This window comes from Perca flavescens, chromosome 19 (genome assembly GCF_004354835.1).
Source record: "Perca flavescens isolate YP-PL-M2 chromosome 19, PFLA_1.0, whole genome shotgun sequence".
NCBI classification, from domain to species: Eukaryota; Metazoa; Chordata; class Actinopteri; order Perciformes; family Percidae; genus Perca; species Perca flavescens.
In genome coordinates this window covers 20,221,803-20,234,396 of record NC_041349.1, presented here as the reverse complement: position 1 = coordinate 20,234,396, position 12,594 = coordinate 20,221,803, and the positions used below count along the sequence as shown (strand labels likewise).

General features: G+C 40.3%; 1 protein-coding gene across 4 annotated transcripts in view; it reads left to right on the top strand.

The window, feature by feature from the left end:
• The window catches only part of LOC114545781 (ELAV like neuron-specific RNA binding protein 2), a 50,738-nt gene that overhangs the window by 14,294 nt on the left and 23,850 nt on the right, over window positions 1-12,594 (top strand). For 3 of the 4 annotated variants that reach the window (XM_028564301.1, XM_028564302.1, XM_028564300.1), the window contains exon 2: window positions 12,145-12,235. The exons of the other annotated variant lie outside the window; for it this stretch is intronic. In XM_028564301.1, the coding sequence (XP_028420102.1) occupies window positions 12,164-12,235 (72 nt within the window). In that variant the 5' untranslated portion in view covers window positions 12,145-12,163. The remainder of the gene's footprint in view (window positions 1-12,144; window positions 12,236-12,594) is intronic. 4 annotated transcript variants of the gene reach the window in all.

Genomic DNA, 12,594 nt, shown 5'->3' with positions numbered 1-12,594 from the left:
ACCTGCTGATGTGCTTTCAGAGCAGATCTAAATATCGAGATACATTTACTTTCATGTAGCCTACATTGTCATTTTTAGTCAAGCTCTCAGTGAACTCTGATCACACACACTCACAGTACACTTCCAGTTTTTCACACTTGGATAAGCCGAGGTCATAATTATTTTCTAATCAAATAGGAGTCCAGAGCGGATCTACAGCTGTTTGATCTGTCTGACACAGAGTTCTTTTCAATTTGTCAGTTTGCGTGCATTTATGTACATCATGATTTGCAGCACAGCCAATCGCTTCAACTGGTGGCGACAGCTGAGATGTGACTGTGTTCTAACACAATTAACCGAGAAAAGCAAATGAAAAAGAAAAAAATTGGTACAAAAGTCTTTCACTGAATGTGTAAAGGGAGAAAAGGGAAAGGGGAGGAAGGATGTGTGAAATCTCCAGTATAAAGTACATATATTTATTGACGTGCATATAGGCTACTTGTATGGACCACACTATGGGAGCACTTAATGGTATAATTTGGATGGTAGAGATATTAAAATAATTTAAAATTCATACATTAAACATCTCTATGGCTGAGTATGGTGAAACACTAAAAATGGCACATTGGTTTGAGATGCTCTCCATTTAAGACATAGTGATCAGGTTTAAACCTTTCAACTGTACATTTGCAATGCATCACTTGAGTAGAGAAAATCAATTTGCATTTGAGCATGTCAAGTTGACATTTTCACTAGATGCAACCAACAAGAAACTACCGTATTGACCAGAATATAAGACAACCCCGATAATAAGTTTCCCCTATCATTGTTTCTAAAGATAAAGCTGTTTTCACACATACTGTACAGACAGTTGGCTTCTCTTTCCACGCATTAAAAGTTCAATTGTGGAGCGGACGATCCAACCAAGGTTGCTATAATTTTTAAAACAAACGATCTAAATAACGAAAATCAGGTGGGGAAAAAACATTGTCGTGATCTGAAATGAAAATAAAAACGAGGCATTACAAACAAAGATAACTAAAACTGTAATGTCTGTTTGCAAAACTAACTAAAATCAAATTGAGTAAATGTCCTTAGTTTTCGTCTTTGTTAATGTCTTTCATATGGCAAATAACGTTATATCTTTCAGAGATGACATTTCCGACCGGAAACCTAAAGTTTACGACTGGGAACCCAAAAATTCCGACATTCCATGTCAAATTGAACACAACGTCCATGCCCGTCTGGAATGATGGCGGCAGAGTCCTATTTGATTATGACTGTCGGATAAAAAAAGCAAGTGCCTTGCAGTGGAAGGTGGTACAATATGTGGACAATTTATTAAAGGGAAAAATCCCATGAATTTGAAAGCACATTTGAGAAGCGCGCACAAGGAGGCTAACCTAGCTTACCTTAAAGGAACACACCGACTTATTGGGAATTTAGCTTATTCACCATAACCCCCAGAGTTAAACAAGTCCATACATACCCTTCTCATCTCCGTGCATGCTGTAAGGCTGTCTGACGGCTCCAGCGGCATCAGGCCAGCACAGAACATGCAGGTGAATGGTTCCAGTAATCCTACTGCTCCGAATAAGTGACAAAATAACGCCAACATGTTCCTATTTACATGTTGTGATTTGTAGAGTCACAGCGTGTACAAAAAACAACTTAACATGAGACACAGCCGTCTTCTAACTGTAAACAAACCGGGAACTATATTCTCAGGTGGAAGAATATAGTACTTGGGCGGAGTGATATGCTCGCAGCAAGCCTGTCTGAGAATATAGTTCCTGGTTTGTTTACTGTTAGAAGATGGCTGTGTCTCATGTTACATTGTTTTTTGTACACGCTGTGACTCTACAAATCACAACATGTAAATAGAAACATGTTGGCGTTATTTTGTCACTTTTGTCACAATTGGGAGCAGTAGACTAGTTGGAACCTGTAGGATCTGTGCTAGGCTAAGCTAATGCTGGAACCGTCAGGCAGCGTTACAGCACGCATGGAGATGAAAAGGGTATGTATCGACTTGTCTTACTCTGGGGGTTACGGTGAATAAGCTAAATTCCCAATAAGTTGGCATGTTCATTTTTAACAGGGTAAAGGAGAACGCAAAGCCCCCCTCCCTTGAAACCCCAGTATAGGGCTAGGCAGCATGACTGACAGAGAACACTACAGGTGTGCTTTGACACTGCAACCCGATAGCTGCTGGTTAGTAAATACGCAGGAACCCCAAAAGCGGGAGGAAGCGTGGGTTAATGTGTATTGATACTGGATGTCTAGTCTACGCAACTGTGTGAGTCGATTGACTTCAAAAAGTTTGCCACTTTACTCAAACAAATTGTGTACAATCTTCTGAACAAAGCCATACTGACAAATACAGACAGTTTTGTTGAGCTGATAGTTTTAATTAGCTTTGTAGCAACTCATTTGGCAATGGCTTGAATGAAACCGATGTTTACTATCAAAGTTACGCACTAGAGCTTTAAAGGCATTAGTGGATCTTTCTTAATTTCTGTTTTATATGCACCTGTCATGTCTCTGCTGCTGGGTCCTGGTCCTGGCTCATCAGTGCTCTCGCTGACAGTGGTATTAATCTTGGCCTTTCCACTACGCAAGATTGGTAATTTTGCCGCATCTTGTTCTAACTATACTTCTTTTTGACCTCAACTTCTCAGTGCCGCCCATTTCTTTTTCATCTTCACCACCTTTTTTTCTTTTCAACATTTTTGGTTTTTTCTGTGATCATAACTTCAGGGAAGTTTCCCAGCCGAGGATCAGGCTGAGCCAATCAGATTGAACAAAACACGGGAGCGGCCAAAATTGAAATATGACCGCCTGCCGGTTAGCCCCCTAATGGATCGGCCGTTCAGGAAATCTCCAAACTTCCCGATGGCCAGTCCGCCCCTTGTTACTTCTGTTTGGCACCACTTGTAGTTGTGGATGTATATTGGTGTTTAAAAGTCTAAAAAAAAATTATATTCGGATCAATTTAGAAATGGGACACTAAATTCTCAGTTTTCTGCTGTATTTTTATTTTATTTTTTCAAAGTTGCTATAGTCTGTGTGGATCTTTAATGTAACTTTAATTTACCAACGCATAATGCAGATGGAACAATAGCCTAAACATAATGTCTAGTAGGTACAGTAGAGTGAAGGGGTTGTGTTCGGCCACAGAAGAACCTTAAGAACGTTATTATGGACACATGCAGCCACTTTTGCGTCCGTGCAAACCCAACCCCACTTGCTGATAAATTCTCCTGCTGGTCCAGTAATGCTAAGTTGTAAAGCAAGTGGCAGTTTACCGTCCCAGGTTCCACAGGAGGCGGAAGCGCTTGAGCTGCATGGCCGGCTCGCAATTTGCAGTGATAGTTTGGGCAAGAAAATACACTGATCTATTTTAAATGGTATAGATATTAGAAATAGCCTAGTATCACTACTGTTTGTGATTGTGTTTACCAGATATTTGACAGTTGTGAATCGCTAGTTGACAGGTGGTGAGAAATTTGCTCCTGGTGTGAACAGACAGGCTACTACTTGCACGAGAATTGACATCCTGTGTGAACCCGGCATTATAGTTTACGGTTATCAGCAAAAGAGAGAAGTTTTTTTTCAAAGATGTAAATTATTAGTGTATATAGTGTAATATAATTCCCAATTTGGCTGGTATACTTGTATGTCAGATAACATGGTGTGGCACCTTAAGTTCAGAGGTGGAAAAACTTTGAAATAATAAAACCGTAAAAACATTTTTTTGCTCAGCAATACAGTTCACTCACAACTTAAAACAGCATGGCTGTTACTACTAACTGAGAATGAATCTCATATTTAAACTAACCCTCATTATGGGGCTGGCTACTCTTCTCAAAACACACCTATACCTCATGTTCATTTCTTATTTGGAGCCAATAAACACATCATTTTTAATTTTTCTAAAGAATTTTTTTCTATAGTAAAGAGGTTGAATCATGTTTTGACTGGAGTATCCCTTTAATTTTGTAAAACTGTGATAAACCATCACTGCAAATACATACTGTGATATAAATTTTAGGTCTTATCACCCATAAAACGCATAACTACTTTGTCAGAGCAAGTAGGCCTGTTATTTTCACAAGTATTTGCACAGATGTCTGTATGTTAAACAGGAGAGAAAAAACATTAAATTGTTTTTATTTTATTTTAAACTGTCTGTTATAGAGAGCCAAAGTCACGCCCTTCTACTTCCGGTCCATGGGACCTTAATTCGGAAAAAATATGAACGAGAATCAATGGAGAGAGAATTATTTTTTGATCCAGTTTGAATTGAGCCATGGATTACCAATATGATCATCAATTTAAAACATATTTCAACTGAAGAAAATCTGTTTATTGTTAAACTGTTGAAGTGTAAGACTACACACTTCAATGTCTCATGGATGACGTCTCACTGAAGCTACAATGTCTCTGTGTATCGTACCGGGGATGTAACGTTACCCTAATGAGCAGAGGATCTTGCTTGTTCTTTTGCTTATCTGCTCAAAACACTTCCCTGGATAAAACGCAGCACTTAAGATAACGTTACATGTGTTGTTTAACAGAGCTAAGCTAAGCGAGCAAGCCGAGCATCAAGCTAGGCGAGGTTGATTGTGTGAGACGGGAGATGTAGTTCACGGAGCAGTTTCACACAAAACTAAGTGGTACTATGACAAACCTACAGCTAACTGAGACTTTCTTCGGTTGAAAAATGATCTTTTAAATTGATGAACATATTTGTAATCCATGGCTCAATTCAAACAAGATCAAAAAATAATGTGCTTCTCCCTGTTCACTACCGTTCATATTTTTTGAGATGAGGTCCACCAGAAGGGGCGGGACTTCGGCTCTCTATTGTTAAATAAATTACTAAAGGTACATCCTCAGAGAGGTCAACTTTTATTTAATTTAGGCTATTTATGTTTTACATTTACATGTGCTGCAGCTGTATATTTTCAAACGAGGAAGGAAACCCTGTCTTTGCATTTTCTTTTGAGCAGTCTGTTTTTAATTAAAGTGCTTGTGACATCTCACATGTGGCTTTGACTTACAACTAACACTTTGTAGAAAATTCTAAGATATATACATATTGTGTATTGCCATGCAGCCTAAAAATACAGAGATGTTTTTTGGCTAATATCGCCCAGCCCTAATTATGCATATAAAAACGCAATAATTTCCTCTGGGGCTCGCAGAGGCACTCTTTATTTCAGGTGAGCCAGGGCATTAAACCCTGAGAAACCCTTGTGTAGTGGACAAATCAAATCAGTACATTCTGTAAAAGCAGTTGATGATGCAAAATTTTATTTTGAATTGTGTTAACTGTGATCAATTTTGAACATTCCCGTTTTAAGAAAGCATAACAAATGTCCTTAAATTGTTTGAATGGTATTGTACACATGGTACACTTGTCATTTTGATTGTGGTTGGTGGTTATATTGAGATGGCTGAAGTTTTCTATAAAGTAGCCTATATTGATCCAATTTGTTTTACCTTATTGATTGAAGTTTGTTATAAGCCTTAGTTTAGTTGTCTTTTTGCCACTGTGTTGATGAACTCTGGCTCATTTCACCTTGATAATTTGTCAGTTTGTTATTGAAGTATGAGTTTATTAAGACTTATGGGAAACTTGTAGATCATTTCATATTCATGTTTGTGCTAAAGTGCTAAAGACTGGATAACAAATGCAGGACATGTCAGCGTAACTTAAGCATTAGCTATATTGCTGGATGTGAGCAATCTGAGCAGACCAATTGATTTGTTCTTTCCAATATCATTGATCATCCTTGTGCAGGACTCCCATCCTTTTTACTAATTTGCTATTCTTCACGCTTAATTAATCTTAGCGTTAGTTCATGCAGGACACTGAAGTCATACGCCCGCTGTTTGAATTATCATTCCTATCAGACACACACCAATCACAGCCATCCTCACATCAAGGCGGTCCTTTTAAACGTGACTCCCTGATCCCTGCTACACTGACTCTGTCACTCTCTGCTGCTGCTGGCACGTTTAGCCCCACCACCCTAGCTTCCACCTTCCTAGTTCAGAGTCCTAACATGACTCAAAGTTTAAAATGGTTTTCAATGTTTCTTTTAGCGCACTCTTTTTTTTTTTTTTTTTTTTTTTTTTTTTTTTTTACCCAGGGGGGTTTCTACGGAGCCCCGGAAGTGACATTGAGAGAAAAAAAAAAATGTACTGTGGACAAACACTTACTATACTTTTGCGAGATCTTGACTTTGTTTTGCGAGATCTCAAATTTATTTGCGAGATCTCGAGTTTCATTTGCGAGATCTCACAAATCCAACAATGCGTTAGTCGTCTACGGAGAGCTTAGCCACTGAAAGTAGCAGACCCACGGGACTGAGCCCGCCCTGCACTGCGCATGCTCATATGTCTGTTCTCCCGAGGTCCTGTAGCTGCAATAATGGATATAGCTAATGGTTGTAATTCACCATGTGTTCTGTTAGTACATCCATGGTATTGGTATATGTATGGATGTATGTATGCTGTAAAGCCTGTAACGTAGATGTAACCTTGAATTTCCCCTTGGGGATCAATAAAGTATCTATCTGTAACGTCATCAGCGGGAGCTAGCATGGGTGTATTAAAGCTCGATTTTGTAATGTTTTGAGTTGATTCTAAGCAAAAACACCTTTCACAAATATGTACTCATTCATATGTAATTACTTCGACCAACTAATCAAAGTATTCAAGTAAGCGTAGAATCTGCCATTCAGAATACATTTGTAGGGGTGTCATGATACCAAAAATTCAGTAGTCTGTGCCAATACCAGTAAAATAACACTATTTTTGATGCCGATTTTGATACCACGGTAAAAAAAAAGGATTTCCCGAGATTCAATGTACTTCAACTTAAAATATCTAAATGTCATAACAAGACATACAAAACACATGCAATAGAGCATAGAACAACATAATAAAGTGCAATTAATGGTCATAGTGCAACCCCAGACACATCTTCCAGGCATCTTTTCAAAAGGTAATGTGCAAAAACAACAGTGTTTCTAACAGTTGTGTGACCAGAGATGTTACAAACCCCGGGTAAATGTTGGAGATGTATTTGAAAGATGGAGACAGCTTATAGCCCAAAAAGACAGCGTTGGCTAATTTCCTCCTGAACAGGTAGCTAAGCATTAGCTTTAGGCTCATTTATCACGGCTACAATGGAAGGGCATTTTATGTCATTTCAACATTTGTGTACTCACATTGAATTATATTGCTAGAGTACCTGAGTTGGTTACTCGCACAAACAATTGAGACACAGTCTGTAAAGTGATCCCGATTGGTCCTGGCTAACCGTGGCTAATGCCGCCATGCTAACTGCTAGCTAACGTTACCAGAGGAGCAGGCAAGCGGGCCACAGCTGTTTACAACATATAGCCTGCTCTGACTTATTTGAAGCCAAGAGAGGGGGGCTATAAATCAGGAAGAGAGGGCCGTGAGTTTGCAGTGAACATGCTGTTTTTTTAGGTCAGGTAAAATTTATCTTCATCGACTCTCGTTCGTAGCCTAGAAATCTAGACGCACCTTAGCGGCAGCAAAAGTATTTTGCAGCCAGGGGGGTCTAGGCACTCTCCGTTGACTTGCGAGCTGGAAAAACCAAACTCTGGTCAGGCCAATCACATAGTGTATAGAGTCGGTGGGCGGGCTTATGGCTGCTGCTGTTGGGAACAGCAGTCTTCTGGAAGTCTTGGAGTTAAGCTTTTCTTTGAGAAAAGAACGAAGAACGGCACTGAAATCATTCTTAAAAAAGGAAGATGTGTTCGGAGTTTTGCCGACCGGATACGGCAAAAGTTTAATCTATCAACTAGCTCTGCTACCTTCTTTGTTGCTCTATACTGGTTGTAGCGCTATCCTATTGCGTGCAGAGGGAATTTGAAAGACAACAGTTTATCCCGCCCCTCAGATTGAGCCCTGTCAATGGTGAGTTCCAACACCCAACATCTTGATGTGGGTCTGGCTTGTCAGGGTTAGGGTTATTCATTCGTTTGGGAACCTGATAGCTGATATTGGCAATGAAATGGTACCAAAATAATGAAAACGTAAAACTATTATTACACTGGAAGGAATCCTCGTGGACAAAGTCACACTTCTTGGAATAATACGGCTTCCGTAGGAGTTAAATCGCAATTGGAATGGGAGGGGCTGGAAAGTAATATTCAGTTGGTTGTCATATACAATTTCACCGCTAGATGGGAGAAATTCTTACACAATGTACCTTTTTAAGAAAACGGTAACCCTGTACATAGCTACAGTGTGGGAAATAAGTATTTGACCCCTTGCTGATTTTGCAGGTTTGCCCACTTACAAAGAATGCAAAAATCTACAATTTTAATCATATGTACATTCTAACAGTGAAAGACAGAATCCCAAAGAAAATTCCAGAAAATCACATCATATGAATTTATTAAAATTGATAACCATCTGATGAGGAAAAACAAGTATTTGACCCCCTGGACAAACAGCAAGTATTCTGGCTCCTACAAGCCAGTTAGTCTTTCTTTAAGACACAGCCCCAATCCGAACCAATTATCTACATCAAATACACCTGCCTCACCTCGTTACCTGTATAAAAGACACCTGTCAACACCCAAACAACCAGCATCCAACATCACCACCATGGGCAAGACCAAAGAGCTTTCTACGGACATCAGGGACAAGATTGTTGATCTGCACAAGGCTGGGATGGGCTACAAGAGATTCGGAAAGCAACTTGGAGAGAAAAGATCAACTGTCGGTGCAGTTATCAGGAAATGGAAGAAGCACCACACCACCGCCAACCTCCTCGGTCTGGGCCTCCACACAAGATCTTGCCTCGTGGGGTGTCCCTGATCATGCGAACGGTGAGGAATCATCCCAAAACCACAAGGGGGGAACTGATGAATCAACTGAAGGCAGCTGGGACCACAGTTACAAAAGAAACGGTTGGTAACACACTACGCCGTCATGGATTGAAATCCTGCAGCGCACGCAAGGTTCCCCTGCTCAAGAAGAAACATGTACAGGCCCGCATGAAGTTCGCCATTCACCACCTGGACGACTCAGAAGAGGCCTGGAAGAAGGTGATGTGGTCAGATGAGACCAAAATAGAACTTTTTGGCCTCAACTCAACTCGTCGTGTTTGGAGGGCAAAGAACACAGAGTACAACCCAAAGAACACCATCCCCACCGTCAAGCATGGTGGTGGCAACATCATGCTTTGGGGGTGCTTTTCAGCCAAGGGGACGGGACAACTCCATCGTATTGAGGGGAGGATGGACGGGGCCATGTATCGTGGAATTCTGGACCGACATCTCCTTCCCTCAGTGAGAGAGCTGAAGATGGGTCAAGGATGGGTGTTTCAGCACGACAACGACCCTAAGCACACCGCCAAAGCAACAAAAGAGTGGCTGAAGAAGAAGCACATCAAGGTTCTGGAGTGGCCTAGCCAGTCTCCAGACCTGAATCCGATTGAAAATCTTTGGAGGGAGCTTAAAATTCGAGTTGCCAGGCGACAACCTCGGAACCTGAATGATTTGGAGGCTGTCTGCAGGGAGGAGTGGGCCAACATCCCTGCCAAAATGTGCACAAACCTTGTCACCAACTATAAAAACCGTTTGACATCTGTCCTGGCCAATAATGGCTTTTCTACAAAATATTAACATGCTGTTTGTTCAGGGGGTCAAATACTTGTTTTTCCTCATCAGATGGTTATCAATTTTAATAAATTCATATGATGTGATTTTCTGGAATTTTCTTTGGGATTCTGTCTTTCACTGTTAGAATGTACATATGATTAAAATTGTAGATTTTTGCATTCTTTGTAAGTGGGCAAACCTGCAAAATCAGCAAGGGGTCAAATACTTATTTCCCCCACTGTATGTGCCTAGATAACGTTACTACAGACATAGTGATTACATCGCCTTGGTTCTCTCAACACATCCAGCATTTATTTTGATAAGCATTACTAATTAATGCATGCGAAAGTGAAGTGTTATAATGAACATTGTTGTTGTCAATGACTGCAGGCTAGGGCTGGGCGATATATCGATATAAAAAATATATCGATATATTTTTAAATGAGATATGGAATTAGACCATATCGCATATATCGATATAGTTCAAATGTGATCCTTGCTCCCATAGATATATACACAGATGTCGCCTTGAGGTTCTAAATATACGTCAAAACCGCCGCCATCTTGGAACAGGGGTGCGAAGCATTCAGATCAACGCTAAAGATGCCGGACTTTTGTACTGCTTAATTATGTTCGATAGAGGAAATGAAAAGAACAAACGGCAATGAATAACATTTAACAGGTGACAATGTGTTTTATGATTATGTATGCCGCCGTCGACCAGCAACCTGAGCTCCGGGCGGCAGCGGGAGGCGGAGAGCTCCGTGGCGGCCGCAGCGTCTCTTCCCCGGGAAAAACACAGCTTTGCCTCGCTGCTGCGCTGGGTCCCCGCTGATCCAGATCGGACCAGCCAAAGACAGAGTGGTGATCGGTAGGATCTTACACGTAGTCCAGGACGACCTGTATGTCGATATCGGCGGAAAGTTCCACTAAGTTTGCCGGCGGCAGGCGGACGGAGAGAAGCTACAGCGGGGCAGCAGAGACCGTCTGCGGCTGCAGGATCTGGAGCTCAGTGCCCGTTAAAATGACACGTAACGCATAAATACATACAGAAATAAATAGTGGAGGAATGAGCCTGGACATTTCAGTCTGTTTTAAACTTCACCTTGAAGCAGAAACTCTTAGTTCAGAAGGATGAAGTTTCCATTTGGACTCAGATCTGTGAACCGATCATAATAAATATTCTTTGTATTAACACATTAATTAGTTTCTTTGTTTTGTAGTCGATAGTTCATCTTTTAGTTTACTTAAGTGGAAGCAGTATCAAGTGGAAGAATGGGACTATAAACCTAGGCTTACAGGCATGAGGCATTACATTTTGAACAAAGTAGATTATATTAATATCAAAAGCTTAATTGACCTTTGGAACGAATCACAAATATGGAGCTTTGATTTCAAAAAAGGTACTCCTGTTATACAGTATTTAGGTTTACATTTTATTGTTATTTGAACAGCTGAGCATTTAATCATGAACCAGGTGAAGAAACCGGTTTATTATTTATTTGATTTTGCAACTGTTTCTATGAAACTACATGTGACATGTCATATTTGATTTTGGCTTTGACTGAACATTTGCTCTCACTTTGCGGAAAAAATATCGGGATATATATCGTATATCGATATTCAGCCAAAATATATCGGGATATGACTTTTGATCCATATCGCCCAGCCCTACTGCAGGCTAACCTTAGTAGCTAGCATAGTAGCATGACATAATGATTACATCTCCTTGATTGTCTAAATGCATTCATTGTTTATTTAGATAAGCATGTGAACGATCAGAACGAAAACACACTGTTTAACGTTAGTAAATATTTTATACAATGAAACGGTAAGTTCATGAGTTTTCCATGTAAACATGGATGTATTAAGAGAGCGAACTATACTTGTAAGAGACACGAGAGAGAAGTTCATGAACGTGCATGTTGCTACCGGTTGCTACGGCAACACAAACCAACTGTTGCTAGTGCGCATGTCCATCGTGACTTCATGGGCCAGTCGATGTGCTTTTGACATCCAGTTCTCTTAATACATCCATGCTCTAGCGTTTCTCATATGCATTGTTGGGTTTGTGAGATCTCGCAAATGAAATTCGAGATCTTGCAAAACAAAGATCTCGCAAAAGTATAGTCAGTGTTTGTCCCCAGTACATGTTTTATTTATTTTTTTTATTTGTTTTTATATATTTTTCCTCCATGTCACTTCCGAGGCTCCGTAGGTTTCTGCATGGTGCTCCTTGTTTCAGCTTAGCATACAGCTTGGCTGGTCCAGGGAACATTATCAAGAGCAGAGCCATCAGCACCAAGCATAACTGTTTTTCCATTTGTTGCAATAAATGTTTAAATCTATGATGGGTGTTCCTGACTGAATTGTCAGTGTTGTTGTGGCCAGGTTCCTCTTCTCTTGACTCCCCACCCCCCCCCCCAATATATGACATGTGATCACTTTTGACTGTAGATTTTGTTCTTATTGATCTAACATGAAGTACTTTTTGTGTCCACATTTTCAGACAGCAACTCCAAACTAACATGGCAGTCAGACTGTGCGATGTGGCTTCTCTGCTTAGAAGTGGTTCGTGGGCGCCTGAGCCTTGGACTGGGGTCTGTGGCACTTCTCTTTTGAATTAATTTGACCAGACAGCCTGCTTTCTGTCTAAGCCTTCAGGCCATACCAATGATGTTAGCTCTCACTCATATTTTGACACACAAACCAAATTAATCACCTGATCAATTTGGAATTCAGGCACAGTTTTGTTTAAGAAAAGTACCCAAGTTGCTAATGTATTACTGTATTGTTATGGTCTGAAACTGTCTGCTACTCTCTACTCTAATATCTTTGTCTCACAGAATTACTTTTTGAAATGATGGCTTTTTTTTTTTTTTTTTTTTTTTTTTTTTTTCAAGAATAATATGCATAGTGGTTTGATTACACTGATCTGCTTTCTGCACATGGTGAATCT